Source organism: Dicentrarchus labrax, unplaced genomic scaffold, assembly GCF_905237075.1.
Source record: "Dicentrarchus labrax unplaced genomic scaffold, dlabrax2021, whole genome shotgun sequence".
NCBI lineage: Eukaryota > Metazoa > Chordata > Actinopteri > Moronidae > Dicentrarchus > Dicentrarchus labrax.
In genome coordinates, this window is record NW_026136711.1 from 19,269,755 (window position 1) to 19,294,104 (window position 24,350).

General features: G+C 39.6%; 1 protein-coding gene across 1 annotated transcript in view; it reads right to left on the reverse strand.

Annotated features, from left to right (window-relative positions):
• Positions 1–1,289: 1,289 nt before the first annotated feature.
• LOC127371272 (guanine nucleotide-binding protein G(i) subunit alpha-2) overlaps positions 1,290–24,350 on the reverse strand; it is a 57,740-nt gene continuing 34,679 nt past the window's right edge. Inside the window, exons 2-9 of the mRNA XM_051413988.1 lie at positions 17,728–17,770; positions 12,613–12,754; positions 9,074–9,234; positions 6,254–6,382; positions 4,103–4,232; positions 3,776–3,929; positions 2,358–2,584; positions 1,290–2,237 (exon numbers count right to left, since the gene is read on the reverse strand). Of these exons, the coding sequence (XP_051269948.1) occupies positions 2,394–2,584; positions 3,776–3,929; positions 4,103–4,232; positions 6,254–6,382; positions 9,074–9,234; positions 12,613–12,754; positions 17,728–17,770 (950 nt within the window). The 3' untranslated portion in view covers positions 1,290–2,237; positions 2,358–2,393. The remainder of the gene's footprint in view (positions 2,238–2,357; positions 2,585–3,775; positions 3,930–4,102; positions 4,233–6,253; positions 6,383–9,073; positions 9,235–12,612; positions 12,755–17,727; positions 17,771–24,350) is intronic.

Sequence of the window (24,350 nt, forward strand, 5' to 3'; positions counted from 1 at the left end):
ATTCGACAAACTCCAGCTCAGAGATGGACAACTACAGGTTGAGGGAAAGATAACATTCAGTTCCACATCTGGAAAAAAAAACAATTGGTGATCTCTTCAGTGAACAGTATTATGTCCTTTTCATGTTTCTTTTTAAAGTTAATAACTAATAAGGTACAATGTTGTTAAGAAAAATCAAGCATAGAAGATGAAGGCAAAACTGAGCTGAATGAGATCATATTTAAGTCCAAGACAATTGATGGCATACACTTCAAGTGTCCACCAGATGGTGCTGTCAGTCAGTTTAAAGACATATGTCCAGTAGGAATTTGAGGTTAGGTTGACATACTGCATGTGTGTGCTGACTGCATAAAACAGAATAATTATACCAAATATGTGTGCACCCAATTTTTTACAAAGGGTAGGAATGTTTAAACTGAGACTATGCAACTGAAAGCTGAAAATAACACGTTCTTCCTCTCAGTCTTACAGATGCAAAGCTGAATTCCTAAGCAGAACAACACATCCTTTCTTCATTTAATAAAGTTGGGTTTTGCTGCTTGAGCCGTACTTGGTCTGGTATGAGCAGTAGCTTATGGTGGCTAATGTTAGCCAAGTTTAGATCAGTGGTTCCCAACCGTTCTCCTTAAAGGACCCCCTTTTTATTATTGAGTAAACTGACAACCCCTGACTAAGAAACATATTTTATGGATATTTCATGTTATATTCAACACACAACAATAACAGTAGAGAACAACTGACCATTAAAGATGAATCATTATTGCATCACTTCACTGAATTTTCGACTGTTCTATATTTGTACTACTATTACACTACACTACACTTGTCACTTGTTACAGTTACATAGTCTCACTTTAACAATTAAAGGGGACATGAACAAATGTCATTTCTGTGCAGTTTCAGGGTTATCTAAGTTACCTTTTCAGCTCAACTACCAGAGAGTATTGATTGCTTTAACTGAAAAAAGGGGCTTCATGAGGCATATATTACACTGTACTTACATTAGTCACTCCAACCCATGTCTAGTAGTTTTTTTGATTGTTTGTATTATTTTGGCAACCAAACACATAAATTGTTCCTTCCTTCTTGGTTGAGGATGTGATGACTAAACTTGTCTGCTCTATTAAAGGAAGATAAAGATTATTCTAAACTCCATGGTGTTTCCATTGTCTTTATGATTGCAATCTAACCCTTATGTGTAACAACAGTATAAACATGTGTGCAAATACACCACAAAATGTATAAAGTAAAAAAAAAAAAAAAAACAGAGGAAAAACAATGTGCAAGAGTCCGGTGATCTCTACTTTTATTTAAATTAAATCATATAGGACTTTTAAAGCATTTTAATATTTACCAAAAACACTAACCTTTTCTGAATTAGATTTTCGTCTCTCATTAATAATCACTATATATTCATAGGTGCTAGGCAGAAAATGGAAGAAAAATATAGGCGCACAGTAGGTCAAACAGTACTGAAAGCATATCTAGGAATTGGTTGTAAACAGAAGTCAAGGCACAAACATACTACAACAGACATGGAAATGGTACTATAAAAAGTGAGAGAATGTTAGGTACACACATACTTTAAATATCGGTTAGAATTTTTGCCATAATTTCCCCAGCATGTGAAGCTTTATTTTTTTTTTTTTCTATTTTCAACATTTTAATATTTTTTCTTTTCATTTTGTAGGAATGTTAGATAATTTGTGTAGATGACAGAGATAATATTTGTCATGTTGAGTCATGCAGAACAATATACGGTTTGGCTATGAATGATGAACTTATGTAAACATTATTAAAAAAAAAAGCACTTTCTTTTATCAATCATATTTTATGTCCATGCCTGTGCTTCATCTCTTAAAAAATAAGTTTCATGTGATTAAAAGTTTAATAATTTGCACATCAGAATTTCTAAAAGTAAAATGAATGCATTTATATAAAAAAGTTTTCCTTTGCCTCCTCTAGTAATTGAAAATAAAGAAGAAGAAAAAAACAAACAAAAAAAAGAACAAAAATACAATAATAAATGTTGATTTTTGTGGTCATAGCCCAAAGAGTTAACAATACAAGTGACTGGATCAGCATCGTTGAAATTCCACAAGGCTCGTCGGGTTTTCAGTCTCTTAGGTGTCTTTATAAAAAGCAGATCAAAGCAGAAATCGTGGTTGGCCAGTGCAGTCATTCATGATGTGTGTATATTCCCCTTTCTTTATGGTCATCAGAACTGTTCAAGTAATCTAATAAAGCACAAAGAAACACACACACATACCAACAATCAAATCAGTCATTTCAAAACAGGCTTCATTTTGTGACGTTAGAGAGCTGAATCATTTTCTGTGTCATTTCTCTGAACTCACCTTGACTCTTTCTTTTTCTCAGACATGTTTTTTTTTTTAAAAGAGGCCACAGTCCTTCAGGTTGTTCTTGATGATGACGTCAGTCACGGCGTCAAACACAAACTGCACGTTCTTGGTGTCGGTGGCGCAGGTGAAGTGGGTGTAGATTTCCTTGGTGTCCTTCTTCTTGTTCAGATCCTCAAATTTGGTCTGGATGTAAGCCTGGGCCTCCTCGTACTTGTTGGGGCCTGAAGGACAGAGAGCGTTGGGGAGAGTCAGTGTCTGATCCGCTAGACTCATTTCAGCTGTTCCTTGAATCATATCTCATTTTCTTCATACTGTTCACACCTGATTTTGCTGACCTCCAGTTTGTGCCTCTTTTGAATTACTTTTACATTCGAGTCACACATATAAGCAGTCATTTAACAACACTCTGCTGTTTTGAATGTATTTACAGAATCCCTAAAAACCCTTCTGGTAATCTGAATGAAAAGACAGTTAAATAAAAATTTCATACGTCTTTGCTGAATTTATACTATCTGAACCAAAGTTTTAACAATTTTCTTAGCAGTCACACTTGAATGATTTCTCTTATTTTACATTTTCATATTAAGTTGATATTTTCCTGTGTACAAAAGAGAAAATTAGGAAATACAGTAGCAAATAAAGAAATGGGTTAAAAATTGTTCTCATCATGCAGCAAACTCAATATTGTTTTCATCCAGATTGTTAGAAGAGTATTGATGGACTTTGGAAATACTTTCAGAAAAGCAGTTAGCGTTGTTAAACAAGCTGCTGGGCAATAATTCTTGACAGAAACAGATGCTCATCGCTTTGACTTGAACGTAATGGTAATATATTAGAGGCACAAACTGGGGCTGAATTGTCCCAAGTTTTATGATTATGTTACAGAAACAAAGAAGTACACGTTAACAACTGGAAACAAGTGGAATTATCACAGCCTACTGAAACAATATTTTACTTGTTTTGCTGACTTCTGCATCATTAACAATCAAGTGGCTGTGAAACGAAGTCTGTTGGCTGTGCTTGAAGCAAGCGGCAATCTCTGTGAATGCCAAATGACGGCACACCGAAAGTAACACAAACTGCAGTTCTTCGAACCGCCACTGGAGGCTGGCTATAGAAGTCAGTAAATCTCCATAAGGCCCCATGTTAAAATGCCAACTTTAAAGCAGATATTAACATGTTTACAGCCTGGTACAAATAACAGTTTTAGTCTCTATAGCTAATTTCCCTGTTCATAACAACTGCACGGGCGTGGATTTTTGTATAACTCAGCTGTTTAAATTACATTAAGACTTAAAGTTATTCATAATTGAGGACATGGTCGCTTTGAGTGCCAGGTGACACGGACACGTCACAGACACTACGTCTATTTTTATTTTACAGTCTATGGTATTGAGACGTTCGGACTGTACCAGTGTACTCAGGGAAGCAGATGGTCAGAGGGCTGTGGGCAATCTTCTCCTCGAACAGGTCCTTCTTGTTGAGGAACAGGATGATGGACGTCTCTGTGAACCACTTGTTGTTGCAGATGGAGTCAAACAGCTTCATGCTCTCGTGCATCCGGTTCTGGGTTGGGCGGGCACAAATGTGGAGATAAAGAGATTATTAGAGAGCACAACTAGGGCACATAAAGGAAATGAGTTCACTGAAAACCCCAACCTCCCTCCCCAGTTAAATCATCTGGGAATGGGCTCTACTGTCAAACACAGGCAAAGAGAAAAAGTACAAGCCTAACTCACCATCTCCTCATCCTCAGCCAGGACCAGGTCGTAAGCGCTCATGGCTACACAGAAGATGATAGCTGTGACTCCCTCGAAGCAGTGGATCCACTTCTTCCTCTCTGACCGCTGGCCTCCAACATCAAACATCCTGCACAGAGACACACAGAGTAAACAATGCTGTTTTTTTCATAAGAGAGAGTGGATGGGACCGGGGCGCAGGAGAAACAACACTTTTTCACACTGACAGACAAGCCGAGCAGCTTCAAGGTCTCCCTCTGGAAATGTATGTGTGCTCTCTCTCTCTCTCTCTTTTTCCAGTGAAAACATCTCTGCCTCTTCCTCCTTTCAGGGCAGGGTGTTTTGCTGCACAGGCCTTGTCATTTTTCCTGGCATTTGTTGGCATTTTAGTTCAGTACAGTTGCTGTGGTAACAGGCAGCCTTAAGACAGGTTGAGGCATTGTCTGCTCCAGTGAAAAAAAACAACAAAAAACTCCTCACTCTCCAGTATCCATGATTGAAACTGTCCAACAGTGTACTTCAGCAAGTCCACTATAGATAAATTAAACAACGCTGCTATAACACAAGCCTTCAGACAGGTTGAGGTATGGAAGCAGCATTTATTTTATTTTTTTTTACTAAGATCCTACATGACTTATTCATGACGATGGAGGGTAGCTAGATGGATGTGAGAGGATGGACAGAGCCAGGGTTAGATTTCCTCCATCTCATATCGAGAGGGAGCTTTTCAGCTGGCGGCCACCATTTGCAGCATCCTGTGACACACTTTTGTCATGACACTCTATCGACCCGCTAAGCAGTTTTTCACTTTGCAGAATTTGGTTCATTAGAGCAGAACTTTAACTCTTGTGGCTAGCCCAGCTTTAGGCTGAGTAAGCAGAGCTCATTATAACAGTGACACACTTCAGACTGTTTACCTCAACAGTGCGCTCGTCTCCAGCACTGCATACATAAGCTAAATATATCACTGCAGCACAGCACTGAAGTGCTGCTGTAGGTAAACATATGTTGGTTGGATTTGATATATGTGTTCCCAAACAGAAATAAAATACATCAAGTATAAATATTACACACAGCAGGCGCAGACAGACAGACAGACAGACAGACAGACAGACACACACACACCTTTTCATTTCCACTGCCTTGATGAGGCAGTCTGACTGAAAGCGCTTTCTTATCTTTGATATTTGACAATTTCCTCTGTTGTTGCTAAAGCTTTAACAGTGACTAATGTATCAATCAGATATAAAGTATAATGTCTTTGTAAGTGGATTGAGGGGTGACTGAAATCCTCAGAATGTATGACTTCAATGAGGAATATACCATTATCAGAACACGCAAACACAATGACACTTACTTTGTAAAAACAAGCCTATTACTGAGAAGTGAAAACTAGAATTGAAAACAACAAACAAAGGGGTAATAATGAGTTTGTGTTATATAATACATTTTACATTACTAATATGTGTAATCCTGCTGTGATACCCATTCAAAAAGCAACACATATGCATACTCTTTGTGTGGGACAACAAAAATAAATCTGTTTGTGTTTTCACTTATATTTATGGTTGGCACTACACTGAAGGTTGTCCCCTTTTCTTTTTCTGTGAGTGAGCAAGATTTATGGTGTCCCCACTGTAACAGCATCGAGTGGGACGGGCTGTTTGTGTTAAAGACATCAGTTGCTGAAATAGACCTAACTTCACAACAACTCCACAAATCAGAAAACAAATGTTTTCCTTACTGTGAACTTTACTGACTTTCCAAAACGGGGAAACATTGTACGCTGGAAAACACACATAACACTTTTAGTACAAACACGAATGTATGACTCATAAACGCACACACACAAATGAACTGTCCTCAGCTGGCCCTCAAATGAATGTTGTTATTCAACAACAGTTCATTTTTCATTATTTTTTGGATTGCTTTCACATAATGTTCAACATCTAAGCACTATTATGTTCAAATAGCCCAGTAATGTCTTGTTATCACTTGTTCTACTATTACATACAGCAGCTGATCAGCTCAAGGGGCCCTCCAAGTGAGTAAACTAGAAGGTTGGGGCCATTTGCAGGTGAAATGAAACACTTTGAACAGTGTTTCACAAAATGCTGCTGAGACAAAAAAACTTTAAAAGTGGGATCTTACTTGAAGTGCAGGTCCTTGAAGGTGAAATGTGTTTCCACAATGCCAGTGGTCTTCACTCGGGTCCGCAGCACATCTTGCTGTGTGGGGATGTAATCTGGCTTGGCTATCCTCTCCAGGTCATTAAGGTAGCTGATGGGAACACGGACACAAACAATATATATCAAACTAAGACTGCTGCCCTATAACCTCACAGAGAGAATGTATCTTAAGATGTTATATTCAGGTAAGGTATAAGGGGAAGGTTGTTTAAGGTCTCATCCGTTCCTTCACCCAGATGTGAGAAGGACTTAACTGTTCTAAAATCTTGAGAAAGATAAATTTTCTTTGTCAGCAATCACAAAATTATGTTGTGCAGTCAGTGTTGTAAAGCTTAAATCCTGCCAAGGGATACTGAGATGCTTGTACTACATGCACACACACAAAAGACAGTGACTTTTGTTTAAATCCTCTGATATGGTGTGATAAGAGACATCACCAAGTGCAGACAGCCAGGACATGGCACCCAATTCATTATTAAACTCTACTTAAACTCTAATTACTAACTCTATTAAAAACTCCATGTCATTTTCTATTTTCTATCAATGTATCTGGCCTGTTTTTACGCACTGTTCCGAATCTATTTAAGAGAAGCAGTGTGTGTGTGTGTGTGTGTGTGTGTGTGTGTGTATAAAGATGGCCAGATAAAGCAATCTGACTTTTCAGACCAGCATGCCTAAAGCCTTATAAAATCCCTAAAAACAAGACCACAATCAACTTTTACAAATATAATGTTACCATGGGAGGCACACAAAAATATTTTCAATCTTCTCAATCTTTCAGCACAATATTCAACTGCATAAAAAAAAGACTGTGTTGTGTAATAAAGTGTTGGTGCTCAGTGTAATCCCATACAAGCCACAGTCCAAGTGTAGATATTAGATCCTCCGCACCACTACTTCATGCCACGTGTTTGACAGTTTAATCATAATCCTGCTCCCCACAGAGGTTTAGGCTGCTTTTGTAGTCCACACATCATAAATTCTAACACTGCTTGATTTGGCCATTGGGTTTGTAAGCCTTGAAGATTAATTGAATTTGGTCAGCTTACACTCTAATAAGAAAAGGTACTCAACTGTAGTGTGACGGAGAACCATCAATGCCAAAATAATGGTATTTTGTTATATGGGTTTAACAGAGATTTGTTGTTTTATGTCAGTTTATAGTGTTTACACAACTATTTTTAAATATTTTGGTCTGAAAAGGAAACAATGTTGAAATTGTTGACATATCTTTTTTTATTTTTACATTCTGTTTTTACTACGTTCTACTTTGCGCAATAAAAATTGTTTCATTTTGAGGGGCCAAGAAATCCCTATAATAATCAAAACCTCCAGTATATACATGATGACATTAAGTATGACATTTATATGTATTCCTGCAAAATAAAGTGATATACCATGAAACCACCAGAATCTTAAACAAATACTGTGATAGAAATGTTGGTCATACTGCCCAGCACTATTTGTTTATATAGACTTGTACAGTCTAATGCCAGCGTGCAAGGAAAGAGCAATATATTTTTAATACACACACACTCACAGACATGTGAAAAGGTTAGTCTTGTTTCCTCAGATAATAGTGGCTGGGTGCATTCTTTTCAGAGTGTACAGTACATGTGCCTTTCTATCAAACCAGCGAGAGAGAAGAGAGAGGTCTCTGTTAATGTGAGCTGTGCCATCTCTCTCTCTCTCTCTCTCTCTCTCTCTCTCTCTCTTTATCTTCCCCTTCCTTTCTCTGGCTCTCAGCAGGTGCTCAGACATGGATTATGGTCTAGTGCCAGACTCATTTAGTCCTCTCTTATAGCAACCGACTCTCTCAGCGCCCTACAAAGCCATGATGAAACGTCGTACATTGTCCACTCTCCCAGCTACTAAATGTGAGGCTGTATGCTTCCAGGTCGGCCGGCTTTAACAAGAACGGTGGAGCAGACACGGAGAAGTTATGGTTATACTGGCCAACACAAACAGAGAACAATATCACTCCCCCTGTAAGTTAAATACTGCCTTGACTGCAAAGCAATCATTTGTGAACATTTAACACTCCCCCTGACAGTTTGCAGCACATTCTGGAGGTGTCATAGTATTACCAAAGGCCCTGCCTATTAAACCGAAATTAGAGCAGATAGTTCCTGCTGCAGCTTGCAGGCAGCTGCTGCTGAGCGAACACTGAAGGTTCTCCATTTTCTCTGGACGCCCATTTCAGAGCAGCAGTGCATCCCCGAGGGTCAGAGTGATAACCACCTCTCACCTCCTACCAGCAGCCTCTCACAATTACCTCACGCTCTCCCTGTTATTATACTGGAACATTATAACAACGTGGCCAACTAATGGAGCACTCAGAGATGAGGGGTAATTTAGGTAATTAAGACCTGAGGAGAGAGGCTGAGGTTGCCATGTTGTTGCAGATTAGCAACACGGCTAGACTTAAAAGTAAAAGCCACTGGTTAAACAAAACCGTAATGTCTTCACTATTAATAACTGTAGCTGCTCTCTATGGGGGCCTTCTCCACAGCCAGCGCTGTGATTGAGAGAAATGTAGTGTGGTGCCACATTAACAATATATGAAGCAATAAAACTGGATCCAGCACAGAGGAAACTTTTTAAACTATTAAAGTAGAGAAGAGTATGGTGTTGATGTAACAGATATAGAGGAAAGGGGGATGAAAAGTAACATTGGCTGCATGGCCAACTTATCACTTTAGAGAAAGTTGTAGGAGTAATTTTCAAACCCAATAATCCACACAATATCCTTCATGGTATTTTATGTTATTAAGGCACTCACTAGGCCGCGGAGTCATTCAGCTGGTACTCTCGAGCCCGTGTGAAGCAGCTCTGGACGCCGCCGTCAGCCCACAGTCGCTGGATGACGTTGGACAGATCTTCTGGCAGGATGCCCTGCTCCTCTGCTGCTGCTGACAGGGCAAACAGTTGGCGGGCATCATCCTGACAAGAAAACACACACACACACACCATTAGATAGAGTAGGTCTCTTTAAAAAAGAAATTCAATTATTTAACCCTCATCATTTTTCTTCACTGGTTAAAGCTGATAAGCATGATAATGCAGGGCTTTCCCCCCCCCACATGGATAATATTCTACTTGTCTCTTGTAAGGCCCAGAGACACAATGAAATCTGCAACTGCATACCTCATTGATCGTGATTCTGAATTATTTTTAAGTAATTGTAAAATTCCAGATGCAACATTTTTGCAGCTTTTACCGTATATCATGTTTATAATGTATATAGTATTGTTCTCATCAATGGGCTTCTGGCTAACTGTGACGGAGGCTTTCTTGGAACGTAACCAGTAGTAGAAAGGAAAACTAAACAAAAAGAGAGCATAGTTTCAATGGACTAAACATTAATCTGATATGGTGAGTGCCAGCAAGCTGCCATGTCAACATACAAACTGTAACTTGCTGTTGTTGCGAGTATCCAGTTGGTGCTTTTCAAAAACAGCTCTTTCTAAATCTGCTAAACTTAGAAATTGCAGATAAGAGCTGCGACCACTGGAAACTGTTGGTTTCCATGATGGAAACAAAAACAGTATTTTTCTTCCAATGTTATGTAATTTGTGTCCTGTATCCCCCTGCCCTCCACACAAGTCTGATTTAACATGTTTTATGGCCAAATGGAAGAAGATATGCTTTTTCTCGACCAATCAGACCACACAAAAGAGAAGTGAAGAAACAGAGAAGTAAACTAAAGAGTGAGCAACAGTATGACCAAAAGTATGTATCCATCATTGGTCTAATTTGCCCTAGGACATCTTGTCCACCACCAGACTTTGCACTGTAATGAATCCACCTATTGAGGTGCAGTGGCCTGAAAAAACAGATGTGTCAAATGACAGACAGTACATCAATATTTGCATTAATATTTGAAGTATTTACTTGCCTTTATTACCCAGAGATCCCCGTATCAAGTGAGCAGGGAGGCATTCACTGAAAGTCTACGGCTGAATTTAGCTATGCCCGTTTAGTGTTAATAACTTTCTGTTGTTTCTTGTCATCAGGAGCAGCTTCTTTAACAACAAGGGCTATTCTCTTGTTCTATCCATTTTAGGGGGACTGTTGTGCAATCCGCTGCACACAATGCACGACGCACACAATGCACGCACGCACGCACGCACGCACGCACGCACGCACGCACGCACACACACACACACAACCTTGAGATTCACTTTTTCAGCGTTGAAAACATTTGAGTTGTGACTCAGCCATCTGAACGAATCTGGCACAGGCAGCCACCAAGCAAATGGACTATTGATATTGGTGGATTTATGTGTCAACAATCAAAGGTAGAGTTGCAGCTATACTCGCTGGGAGCACGAGAAGGGCATCGTCCACAGCTTACATCACCTTCATCGCACCACTCTGACCCTTTCTGTTTTTCAAGGGCTTACCTAAACTTTTGATGTTATCTACTGAGAGCAGGCTTTCATGTATTAGTTAACCATTGCCTGGCCTTCCATTTCAGCTGTAGGTCACAGTAAGTTAGCAGCTCTTTACTGTGTACCACGTGGTGGTAATTAAAATCCTGTGATATAGCAGAAGCTGTTATAAATGGATGTCAGAATACCAGGGATTTCTGATACCTACGCTCTCCTTGACCAACCCAAATAACAGGCATTCAGTCAACCTGAAGGGCATTTAGTCACATTACATTCATATGGCAGTTGGCTATGGCTGGGCACTTCTGAAGTTGGAGTTCCCAACTTTGGTCTCTATTAATATCCCACAGACAAATGAAAGAACTTACATGTTTTAAAGGTAACTTTGTGAGGTACAGCCAAATAGAGTCTAGAAAAGTGATAATTCAACTCATTCTGGATTAAAGAAAATCAACATCTAAATTAGTCTGATACAGTCATGACAATGTCTGTAACTTCTGATGGGAAATTGACTGACGGGGCTCTAAAGAAATTATACATATTTGGTAAAAATCCAACATGACATATCTAGGGGTGGCATTGGCAGAGGTATGCATTGTACAAACTACTATTTGGTTGCCAAAAGTTTGCACAAATTGTTATGTTGTGTGTACAATGAAAGCAGTTTGTTCCTTATATATAAATAAAGAGATGTAGTCACACGCTGATTCAGAATATTGCTGAACGCCAGCTGCGTTGCTTCCGACTGTGAGACAAATATTGTGTTTTTAATTGAAATCTGTGAAATGTTCGAGGATGCTCAAAGCTCTGTGTAGGCCACTGCAAAGGGGGAGAAGGTGGAACTCAAATAAACCTGAAATACTGTAATCTGTCCAGCAGAACCTGCCATGCAGAGCTAGCTACTGTGGCAGAGCCAATCCTGACATATACCAGGCAGTCAAAAAGCTCTTTCCACATAAAAGCATGTTTATCCAACTCTTGTGGAATGAAGGTCGCCTGGGAGAGCGACAATTGGAAAGAATGCAAGTATGGATGCAATTCAGCTAAATTGACAGTCTGAAAATCTGGTAGGTCAGATTTCCTTATGTACTATTTACATACTCTGATGTAAGTTAATAGGAAGAGAAACGTGCTCGTGAGTGGAAATATGCTGTATTAGGTTGAACTGTCGGACTGTTCAAAAGGCATGGCCACACAGCTGTCTCCTTTTCACTGCATTTTCAAACATAATCCTTTCAAATGTACTTTGATGAAGGAGTTGACAGACTGATTCATCCTCTATAACTAAACATACTTACAGTATAAAATGATCTTTCAAATGATCTGCAAGAATGGAATACATGAATCACATTTGTGAGACAATGAGTGCATAGAAAAGGGAATCATAATTTTCTCCTCTCATGAGTAATGCCTAAATTTTATTTCTGTGATCTTATCATCTCCCTGGGTGGTGCCTCGTTGAAAGGCAATTCCTTACTGTTTCCGTTAACACACAAACACACACACACACGCAGAAAAAAGATGACACTGCAGGAGTCCAGCTTAAGCATCTGCTACCCAGAGTTGATTTCCAAGTAGAAACTGTCACACTGCACTCGAGAGAAATTCTTGAGCTGCATAATTTCTGCGGGCTGAAATCCTCAAGGCTAGATATGGGCAGTTAGGATGGAGGCAGAGTTGTGATAAGTAGAGATGATATCACTGGCCTGAGTGAAGCAATATTACACAATACTTTTAACAGCTTTCTATTAAATAGTCTGACAACAATATGGCACTTGAAGCCATGTCATTTAAGTATCTGTAATATTTGTTTATTTGGCTAATATACTGTTAATGACTCTATCTGTAGGACAAAGTCATGTAAAACAAGAACAGGCACATTTAGCTTGGTTGGAGAGGTTCTCCAGCCGGGCTTTCAGATACCTACCGCTCTAGTAGGTTCCTCATAGTCAATCTTAAGGTTGGCCATGGCTTTGATGATGGCCATAATGGACTGGATTGTGTTGCTGTAGACAACTGCTCTGTACTGCTTACACTCATCTTCTGAGTATCCATCCTCGTGGATAATCCTGGAAACAGAAACCAGAGAGAGGGAGGGGAGGAGCAAGAGAGAAAAGGACTAGTTTGTAAAAAATAAATATCACTATTTGAATTTCAATAAAACATACTACTGACATTATTACATATGACTACACATTATAATGGTGTAAAACTACTACTTTACTACTCAGGACTGAAAAAAGTACTTTCAACACTTCTGCATATTCTTCAAGTTAAAAAAAAACTTTATTCACTGTTAATCTACTCCTAGATGCTACAATTGAGCATCAATCAAAGACAATGTAGTAAACTGCATTAATTTATTCATTTCTCTCTCTGTTTTTTTGTTACATTAACATTATTATGGAAAGCACAACAACCAATTCCATCATAATTCGTTATTTGGTAGATCGATACATTGATACAAATGCAGGTATTACTTTTTGTGGTTCAAGAAGGTCTCACTTCATTGTGCCCCACCCCCACTTTTGAAATCAAACCTACACCCTTTTAGAGAAGATACTGCTGTTATGTGGTTTGCTTATTTATTATTTGCCCATCAGCTGTTAAAAGAAAGTAAAAGAAAGACTAGCTTGCTAAATATTTTGTCTCACTGAGGAAACGTTGTCCATTTGTTGTTATATTTAATATTTCATTAGATCTATCAAAGACAATCTAATCTTGTGCGTATGTGATCACAAATCACTGCTGGGTTGCTGCACTGGGAAAATTCAGCTGTTTTTGTATCTCTCAGCTAGAGGACACTAAAACAAATATTTACTTGCTTTTGGAGCTGTGGAACGAGACGAAGAGAAAGAGGCATGTGGTTGAAAAAGCACGGGGCTGAGAAAGAAGCTGCTGGGCTGGAAACCAAACAGAACCATCTCCCCTGGCCCGTCACAGCCAAGAGACGAGAGCCACACAGCCAGGATGCTCATTGGCTGTGTGATGTGCTGAATGGGACCTCATTAAAATGCAAGTGAGCTCACTGTGAAACACTGTGAGGCACAGCCAAGAGGACTGAAAGCCTACAGTGTCCCCCCATATCTCATCATAATCTAACATTATAAACAGGTATAGTTAGAGATGGGTATCGAGAAAGAGTAAAACAACAGTACCGGTTTATGACTGGTGAGTACCAAAATATCAAGAAATTCTTTTGGGCAAAAATTTTGTTATTTATGTAACGCAGCATAAACAGCTGTTAAAAACATTCAAAAGTGTATGCACACTAAATAAAAAAAAAAAAAGCAGCTAAATGCAGTAACTCAGAAAACAATGTCACTTTTTATTTCTATATATTTATACTTTTTCAAAAAAGTAATAAAATAACTGAAATATTTTCACATCGTTTCATGTCATGTCTTTTTTTGCAACAAATTATGGCAAGTAGTATCAATAAGATAATCGTTAAGTACTGGTAACAGTAAGCAATATCTGTATCACTAAAATCAAAAACATCTGAGGAATGGGTATTATTGGACACCAATTGTCATCTAGGTCTTTGCATTTGAGATTATCAGGAAATTGTGCTTTCTACACCTGAATGCCTACATTAAGATTTTACTTATATGAATGTATTGTTATCTGTATGTCTTTAAAAACACATGACAATGTGACAATCTGCACACATGGACATCATACAGATTTTTTGGATAATACCAGGAATAATACATTCAGAGCTGTGTAAAAGGGTGACTTTTCTAACACTTCAAGTGACTGAGACTCATTTGGCAAGGGTTAGGTTAGCAAATAATTATAAGATAACAATATGAACAAATGTTTTATAGAGTGAATATGTATTATTACCGAATATTAGTTTTCCATAAAACCAAGACCTTGTGTTGATTAAGATGGTTGTGTCCTGTGTGGTTACATACTGTAAGCATTACAGAAGACACTTAGAAACAAAGCTTAATTCTTGGCCTAACTCTCCATGAGATTTGACTGAAATCAGTTGAGCACTTTGGAGATATCCTTTGAACTGAATCAGACAAACTGAAGTGACAGTGCCTATTATGTTGTATGAACTTATGGGCCACCTCCTTCTCATTTAAATATTTAATTACTGCTGTGTTAAAATTAACTTGCACGTCTAGTGTCAACCAGGGGGGACATTTTAAATAGAACTCTAAAACTGGATTACATTGAAATCCCATCATTAATGCTGTCATATCCTGTGGCTGTCACATTTCTGCAAGCAGAATTATGCCTTTTTGTCACAACATGTAAGTCTAGTGTGAACCGGAGGTGTTTTTTTTTCTGATTTTTTCTTAAAAAAGGACTTCAAAACTACATAAAATGAAACCCCATCATTACTACAGCAGTTTCCGTTGACATTTTTGCAGCATAATTATCCGTTTTGTCAGAATTAAGAATAGGAAAATTCCACACATAGTATCTCTGAAATCTATTGTGTGTCCATCTTCCAAAAAAAAGCCGAGAAATTTAGAGTGTAGTCTGAGACTGAGAGGTTACATTTGAGTCAGTTAGGTTTGCTCTCTATTTTTGGGTAGCTGAAAGAATTCACTCTTACTCCTCTGTGAGCAAAGAGAAGACAGTAGTGTTGTTCTCTTTTCACTTCAGTGTCAGTTAAAAGGCTTGATAGACCTTTACAACACAGATAGGGGAATTTGAAACATATTAAAAACAAAAATATATACAGAGAAATTCTGAGAAACTCCTTTTTGTGTTTTGTGTGATGAGTGCTTTTGTTAATGACATCAAAAGCATCAAGCCTGTAGGTGTTCATTGATGCGCACAACTGAGGGGATTTTAAAGAACCATGTATCATAGAAATGTATCAAATTGCTTCCAGTCAGTGCAGCAACACAAAACAGGAACACTAGGAACTTTCATTCATTCACATCAGTTTCACTTATGCTTCAACAAACAATAATCAGAGCCTCAGCTGTATAGAAGAGGGCAAAAAATTGTGTTTTCTTATGTTTGTACTCCTCCCTGCTCATATCTTTTGAGCCTGCTGCTGGTCATGTCAGCGTTTTCTTCAATTGAAAAACTGGAAATTTGTTAGAATTATTGTGCTGAATGGGACCTCATTAAAATGCAAGTGAGCCCACTGTGAAACACTGTGAGGCACAGCCAAGAGGACTGAAAGCCTACAGTGTTTCCCCTCCTCAAACAAACAATACTTTTACTAAATCCATACTGTTATTTTTGACTAGAGACACGTTGCAAACTTTGTTTCAGAAAACACTATTTGAATTGTTATTTTATCATAATCTAACATTATAACAGATCACGTGTACAAGGTATAGTAAGGGCTGGGTATCGATAAGGAGTAAAAATAGAATTATTGATTTTATAACATCCTCCCGAAGCAAGTCTGCTCATCTTAACGTTGTGAGGTTATTAGAGTTTTTCCTGTAAGATTTTTGTGATAAAAACATCCTTAGAGAATCAGTTAAACCCTACAGCTGGAAGAAGGAGCAATCAGCAAACCAAGAGACGTGGTTTACATGACATGACTCACTGCTTCTTGAACAGCCTCCCAGAGTAAATTTTTAGTTGCTCACTTTATCTTCACGTTGTGAGGCTATTACAGTTCTCCCTACAAGATTTTTGTTTTAAAAACATCCTTCGAGAATCAGTTAAACCCTACAGCTGGAAGCAGGAACAATCAGCAAAGCAAGAGACGCGGTTTACATAGTGACATACATGACTCACTGCCTCTTGCAAGTCTCAGATGTTGTGTACTTGAATAACTATTTCTGGTCAGCATTGTAAATGTGAAGTAAAATTAACCATAATTTAGCAAATGCATTGCCAATTTCTTTCCTTCAATTTATTCAGAACCAAATTCTGCTGTATACTTGAGTATGATATTTGCCCAACAGGTATCAGGTAACAATACTCACTATATCAGCTAGCTAGGAGATTGCTTTTATCAGAGGACATCCCTATATACAATATCAGCGGCAGTGCAAACAAAGATACATATCGCCAGTCTGTTGTGTGTGTGTGTGTGTGTGTGTGTGTGTGTGTGTGTGTGTGTGTGTGTGTGTGTGTGTGTGTGTGTGCGTGTGTGTGCGTGTGTGTCCCTAACAGAAAAGAGGATGTTTCCTAATAGAAACTACTCTAGAAGACTTAATTTGACATCTGGTTTACTTGAATTTGCACATTGGACTATTGTATTATGCTTCCTTCAGATTTCCTGACTGAGTCGGGTTTTCAGTGAAAGAACAACAATGTGTCCATCCTTGACAATTTTGTTAACGTAAGCATTTTTTTCTGCATTATATACCAGAAAAAAAGAGTTGCATGTCTGCAATAGGCCAAAACCTGCCAAACAATATATTGGTTGGGCTCTAAATATGAATATTAGTAGTTTGGCATTAGGGTGCCATTATCAACATCAAGATGACTTAAGTAAAAGCAGGCCAGTCAAACGATCTAGAACATATGATGGAAATATGGCATTTATGTTTGTTACATGTATTATTTTAAGAAAGGTAACAGTCTCCTTATTGGTCCACATAAACCTGATGTTGCTGTCTGCTGCAAATTTGAGTCTATTCAGTGAAGCAGGAGCTTCAGTGAACATTTAAGTCACGTGCTTTAAACATGCTTTTAAGTCACATTTCGCTTTCATCGATATGCCAAGTGTATAAATATTTTTTTTTACTATATTGCGACCTTAAAAAAAAATCCTGTTTCCATTCAGGTCTTTTTTATGTGCAAATTGAAAATGCGGATAAAAACAGGTGGTGGATGGAAATGCACTTTATGAAACATGATGATTCATTGGAGCATGGGAGCCAATGTGAACATGGTATTAAATTGTGCACACACTTGCTTTGATACCCACAAATGAATGTGCTGCCATAAATCTTCATGTTGATGCAGTAGAGGTACTGATCCTCAAATAAATGTTGGAAACCATCTGTATTTAAATATTCTTATTGCCTGTACTGCATGTAAAACATATATTAATTTGTCAGAGATTGTGGGAGGAAAAGCAAAACAATGAGCAGTCACTCACTTCATCTGCTTCACAATGGTGCTCTTCCCCGACTCTCCAGCACCTGCAGAGAGAACAAAAACAGGCAGAGGTTAAAAATACTCTCCCGTTAGCTGAGAAATGTAAACAGGGAGCCAGCAAGGCAGTCTCACATCTGGACCCTTGTCTTGCTCCCCTCCCTTTACCTCCCAGCCTTGGCTTCAGCTCTGCAACAGATCTCAGCCCTCATTTTCATCCTGGACCATTCTCCTGTTCTCTTACTGAATATCTACAGGGATTCTCCCCCTGTAGTTATAACTCAGTCGGTTTTATCTGTAGTCTGAATTCAAATGGTAAGGGGGTGTCTTAATCTTACAGTGAAAACATCCCGGTCACTTTCAGCCTCCAAAAGGAACAAAAAACACCTGCCATCCTATTCTCCTCTTTTTATTTCAAGTCACTTTATCATGGTTAACATTTTAATGGAAACGTCTTACACTGACAGGATATGGGCTTGTCTTATCCCCTGCTATGTTTATTCGAACAGCCTGAGGCAGCCAGAGAGAGCTCATCTGCCACAAGGAATCTAACACTACACACACACACACACACACACACACACACACACACACACACACACACACACACACACACACACACACACACACACACACACACACACACACACACACACACACACACACACACACACACACACAGGGGTGCCTGTCAGTGCACTCTCCACTCGTACTCGCCTGGGGTTAAGTCTTTCTGGGATGACCCTCAAAATACACTACTACGCAGCATGCAGCACGCAAATGCACAGTGAAGCCTCTGGGTAGGAATGGGCCAAGATAGTTTCCACACACAGCTGTCAGCTCCTACGCCTCCACCATAGTGTATGAGCTCAGACTGGCTAATAGAGCCGGATGTGCCAGTTTGCCTTGAAATAAAGACAGTTTATACGAATATCATATTCCGACAGTCCAAAGGTGCGTCATCATGCACCTTGTTGTGCACTAAGTCCGAGTACGTGACCAAAAATGTAACAAATACAAAAAGGTTGTGAGTGTCTGGGGTCATTTTTCTGTTGAAACATACAAACACATTGCAACATTCTTTATTTTACATCCACCTCAGAGCTCTGAAGTCACCACTCTGCCCACCAAGCAATTTGCAAATCACACTGTGATGAAGCGCTCATCCATCTGCCGTACAGTCTGTGGGCCATATTGTTAAGCAGGAGGGAAAGCAAAGAAAGAAATGCTCGCTCTGGAACACTGCATACCTTGAGCGTGAATAGGAAACTGTAAACAGATTCCCTGCTGACGAAAATGGGAAATAACTAAGAAGCAGACCGATTCAATGGAAATGAGCAGTGTGCATTCCATATAAATCCAGTTATTTTTTCAGAATGCAGATGGAGTACTTGGCCAGGAATAAATCATATTACAGACGAGCTTCATTCTATTCAAGCTGGTTAAAACCACAATATTGGTTTAAAACCTTTTCTTAACCCCTTTCTTGACCCTTAACTGTATCTATTGCCTCTGAGTGTTAAGGACTAATAAAGGACACTAATAATTTTGCACTTATCTGGAAGAGAGCAACAGAACCTTTGTGGCTCGGCCACAGATATGCAAATCTGGAGGCAAACTGTCGGAACATACTTTCTAGACATGTGCGTCCATGTGAGTCTGACTGACCAGGGCCGAGGTAGCAGGCCTCTCTCACCACACACAAACACACACACTTACACACACACACTTACACACGCACACAACAAGCACACGCTCTCCTGAAAGTAGTAAACATGCCCTTTGGAGTTTGTCCAGTGAACCTGAAGCTGCTAACAGTTAGAAATGTGCAGTGAAGTTTGGCTCATACCTTTGGTGCCACTGCTGTTTTGATTAACAAATAGGTAGAAGCTCTCTTTACTGTACGATATAAATACACTTAACCTCCTGGCAGACTTTCTCAGTTTTGTGGCATGTGCATGTGGAATCTGTTCAAATGATCTGATTTTAAAATACTGTTTATAATACTGTGAAAATCTGCATAAAAATGAATATATCTGCACATGACTGAGTTCTAGAAACTTGAACTGAAAGCACAATGGATTACAATATAAAGTGGGGGTTTATGTACACCAAAAAAAAAAAAAGATGATAAATGGACTGCTGCTGCATCCTTATTATTAGGACTACAGTGACCACAATATACATACACATATGCAGAGGCAAGTCCTGTACTGCACCGTTTCGCTTTAATATTTCATACTTGCCAGCTGGTGGTAAAGGGCTGCCAACAACTGAACAAGCACTTGTACTTTAAAAGGACGGTTTGCAGAATTCCTACAGGACTGGGCACACATTGTTTCTACTAATAAAGTGAAGTGACTTGAGTGAATGAAACACACACACACATACTTAACAGGACTGCTGAGAGATCATAGAGGATGCTTTTTCATGGTTAGCGATGTGATACGAGTGTCAATCGCTCTCTAGCTTATGTTGCTGGTGGTTCTGTGGGAAAAGCTGTGGCAGGAACTCAAGTTCTGATGACAGTCGGACTAATACCACTGATTCTGTAACTATTTCACACCACACTTTGTCTGATCTGAGGCTAATGCTGCATTATCACCATATCTCCCTTTAGAGCATGGAGGCTCTACAGCTGCACGAACGAACACACACACACACACACACACACACACACACACACACACACACACACACACACACACACACACACACACACACACACACACACACACACACACACACAGACCATTTCCATGTGCTCTGTTGATACTGGTACTTTCCAAAGATTGTTTGGAAAAAATGTTATAATTCAGCGCTGAAGAAGCAGAGCTTCTCTCTACAGTAATGGTGACTGAACAGACCATAGTGATCATCAGGTTTTCTCAGCAACATTTAACAGCATTTAAACAAACTAATCTTAAACTTGATATAACCTAAAATATAACTAAACTGACATGTAGCACATCCTTTCTAAAAACAAACTGAACTGACATGAAGATTGAATGGAAGACACGGGCATTAAACTAAACTATTTGACCACGATGCAGAGGACACTGACTGCTTGTGCAGAGCAGGAGATGAAGGAAAGTTGAGTCTGCAGGAAAATAAATACTGCCCAATGCCTAGCAACTGGGCAACATGTACAACAGTTGTGGTTGTCTTTGACTCATAGTAGAAAATGAGGAGAGAAAAAAAAGACACAGGGAGGAAAAATAGACAACTTCCATTTCAGTCTCCACTTTCATTTGAATAAGATTGGTTAGATTCTGTATGTTCCTTCACCCTCAATAGAACACAAAAGGTGTAGAAAACAGACAAAATGAAGAAAAATGTGACTGTGGGCATGCTTACATATCATCTGTGTGCGTGTAGAGATATGTAGTACTAGAAGAAAGCGGCAGGGAATTTGTAAATCTCCCAGCAAGAGTCAGGAAATTGCCTGATTACAGATGGGTTACAATGTGACTGGCAGACAGGCAGAACCAGCAAGGGGATGGGTGCCAGGAGAACCTGCGCCGAAGGGGCCTGCAGGACTAACTGGGGTCCAGCTGCTGCAGGACAGCGCCTGGGCCTGACCCCATGATGTCACAGGTGGGGGGTGTCATTAACAGTGACACAATCAGGTCAGATGACAGTCATGGTAAGTGAGTAAGGTCCTCTTTGGATGCATTCCCTACGCACAGCACATCGGCATATGCAAACAGAAACAGCTTTAATCAAGTCCCAGGTGGCCACAGACTAAAGCAAACCTCTGCTAATTGCAAAAAGGGAGAGAATACATTGCTCCCTTCGGGTCAGGTAAGATATTAAAAACAAAGTGTGGTGTTGCCCTGGGGAACATGGTGGTTTCATTCATTTAATTGTTAGAGAGCTGATAAAGGAAATTACTCCTGTTTGTATTTACAGACAACATGGGACCCACTTGGTACTTCTTTAGGACTCAAATGAGTACACCTGTAATTGGGTATCTACCTTTGTTTGGAGATGAGCAGGTAGCTGTTTAAGGCCACCTGGGAATGAAATTAAATTATTATTATTATAATTGTCATACCAGGGGAAATCTGACAGCTCCCACTGTGCAAACAGGTGTTTTTTTGGGGGGGCTCAGATATAATTATCCAGCAAAGGAGATGAGTTGAGGCATCTAAACATCCAGCAGTAGACCAAATGTGTGTGAACATTACAGCCATGGACAGCAGCCAGTGTTTTAATGCCACACTAATATACTATTCACTAAGGGGGACCAGTTTTTATTATCTGTGCTTTATCAGACATAGAAAGCCTTGGTGATTGATTGATCTTTAGGTGTCATACGCTCCAAACTGGGCAGTAGCCATCAGCACAGAGAAGCTTTCTGGAGGTCCCAAAACTGAAAACTGAAACCTGACACTTGAGCATCTGAGAGCTGGGTTAGTCAACAAGCCTAGAAAACAGGACCATCAGTTACATTTACACTATTTTTTTCTGTTTAGCTGTGAAACCTACATCCTAATAAGGAATTTCAGTTGTCTTTTGCAGAAATAGGATCTGAGAGAAGAACTGACAAAGCTTTATCGACTCCCACATTTGCAGAGATGAAACCCGACGAGAGGAAGAAGTGTGCCAGCCAGCTCTACTGTGAGAATTCCTGGCATGCTCACACCGTCTCTAGAGTTTCGTTATTCAGTGAAGCATGATGAAACTGACAAGTCCAGACATAAAAGGAGGAGAGAATGAAGGGTACTTCCCCCTGTTCTGTGTCAAGACTGAGGATCAATAGCTTAAAACAATCAACTTATTTCTCTATCTTCCTGCAGTGCCTATGTCATCATCATCATCATCATCCTGCAGCCACGGCCTCATCAAGCTGAAAAATGTTAACTGTCTGAAAGGTCTGCCTCCCTTGGTATTGAGGCTTTCACTCTGTCTGTGAATAAATGTGCATGTGTTTGGCGCAAGTGTGACCCATCCTGGTGGGACTGGGAGCAAAGGCACAAAGGCAGCAGTGTGGGCCCCTGCTAGCTGAGAACACAGGCCCGCTGTTGATGTTTAGGCCTGGACCTTTCCAATCAGCGCTATAAGCTCGCACAAATTACTCACCATGCTCCGCCTCCTTTCACTCAGCATGACAACTGCCTTCACCAGCCACAGCAAATAATTTTACAACCACTAGCAGAGAAACGGCTGAAGAAGCTAGATCTCACGGCTGATGGGAGGAAGATATGCTGAACTGTACTGAGTTCAGTCGATAAGCTCAGTTTTAGAGTATCACCATGATTTGTAAGCGAGTGAAATCCCAGCAAGCTCTTTATGATACCCTACATGACCTGCAAGTTTCCTCACATGTTCTGATGTTATGAAAGGAGAAACTTTGAGATTTGGGGCAATACCACAAACTCAGAGAGTGTACCTTTATAGACTCTTTTTGGGGAGGGGAGGAAGTGAAAATTGGTGTTTTGATGAAGGAAAGAGAAATTCTATATAACAGAGAAAGATTATTTGGCATTTTGAGATCATCTGAATTGCCCCCGATGTTTGTGCTCATGAGGCTGATGAACAAAACATTTCTTCAGACTCATCTGCAGCAGCCATGTCAGTGTGGCTTGCTGTGGAACGTTGTTAGCACCCCCCCCGAGTTTTGGTTTCGAGCACTGTACTATAACTTTCCTGCTGTAAACACATGCATGAATTTCCTATAGAATAGAATTGTACGTGACTTTTCTTTGTTTTGATATCAGGATTATATCTCGACCATCGGCCATTGAAAAACCCATATTGGGCGACACTATTACAAGCTGTTTAAAATGTCCAAAATAGACTGCCTTTGTGTAATTACTAAGGAGCTTTTGTTCTGAACCTTCAGGCATGCAGACAATTAGACAATTCACTGGAAAATGAATAAAGCATCAGCTCTGCTGTGTGAAAAATGAATGTCACACGCTTTAATGAGACAATTATTTCACCGATTCTTATGCTGCCGTTGAATGTAGAGAAAGTTAAGTAACAAACCAAGGGAAAGTTCAATAAGACATTGGAAAGAGCACAAGAAGATTTTCTTTTAAGTCAGGCTCATCTGTCCACTAAATTCATAATGTGATAGCCCTCTGGTCCTTTCTGTCCCCACTTCGGAGCAGATCTGTTGAATAAATCAATATCTGACCCATTGGGTGACAGACTGAACTATGAATATCAAGTATGCGCTGGCTTTAAAGCTTAATTCTGTACACAATAAAGGCAAACGTCGGATGTCATGAGGTTTCCTTAGCATGCTGATAAATATTGGTCGCCGTGCAGGCAAGGCTCGTCTCACTGTTAGACATCACTTCTCACTGACTTGAGACTTCTCACAGTCTCTTTTCTCACTCTCAGCAGCCTGAGGCACACATTTGAGACTCAAACAAATAACACAATGAGACATCTGAAATCTCAAAATCTCCCCACTAATATAAAATACACAAAACATACAGGGAAAAAAGTAATGAGGCAGTTTGTGTTAAAGCCAAGATGAGTAAGGAAGTAAGGAAACAGAGGTAGAAAAGCATAGGGACAGGGTTAGAAAGGGGAAAAAACAACAACAAAAGCGCTGAGTTCGCAACTCTAGCCTGTTGCGGTATTCAGTGAAACAAAACTACACTCACTACA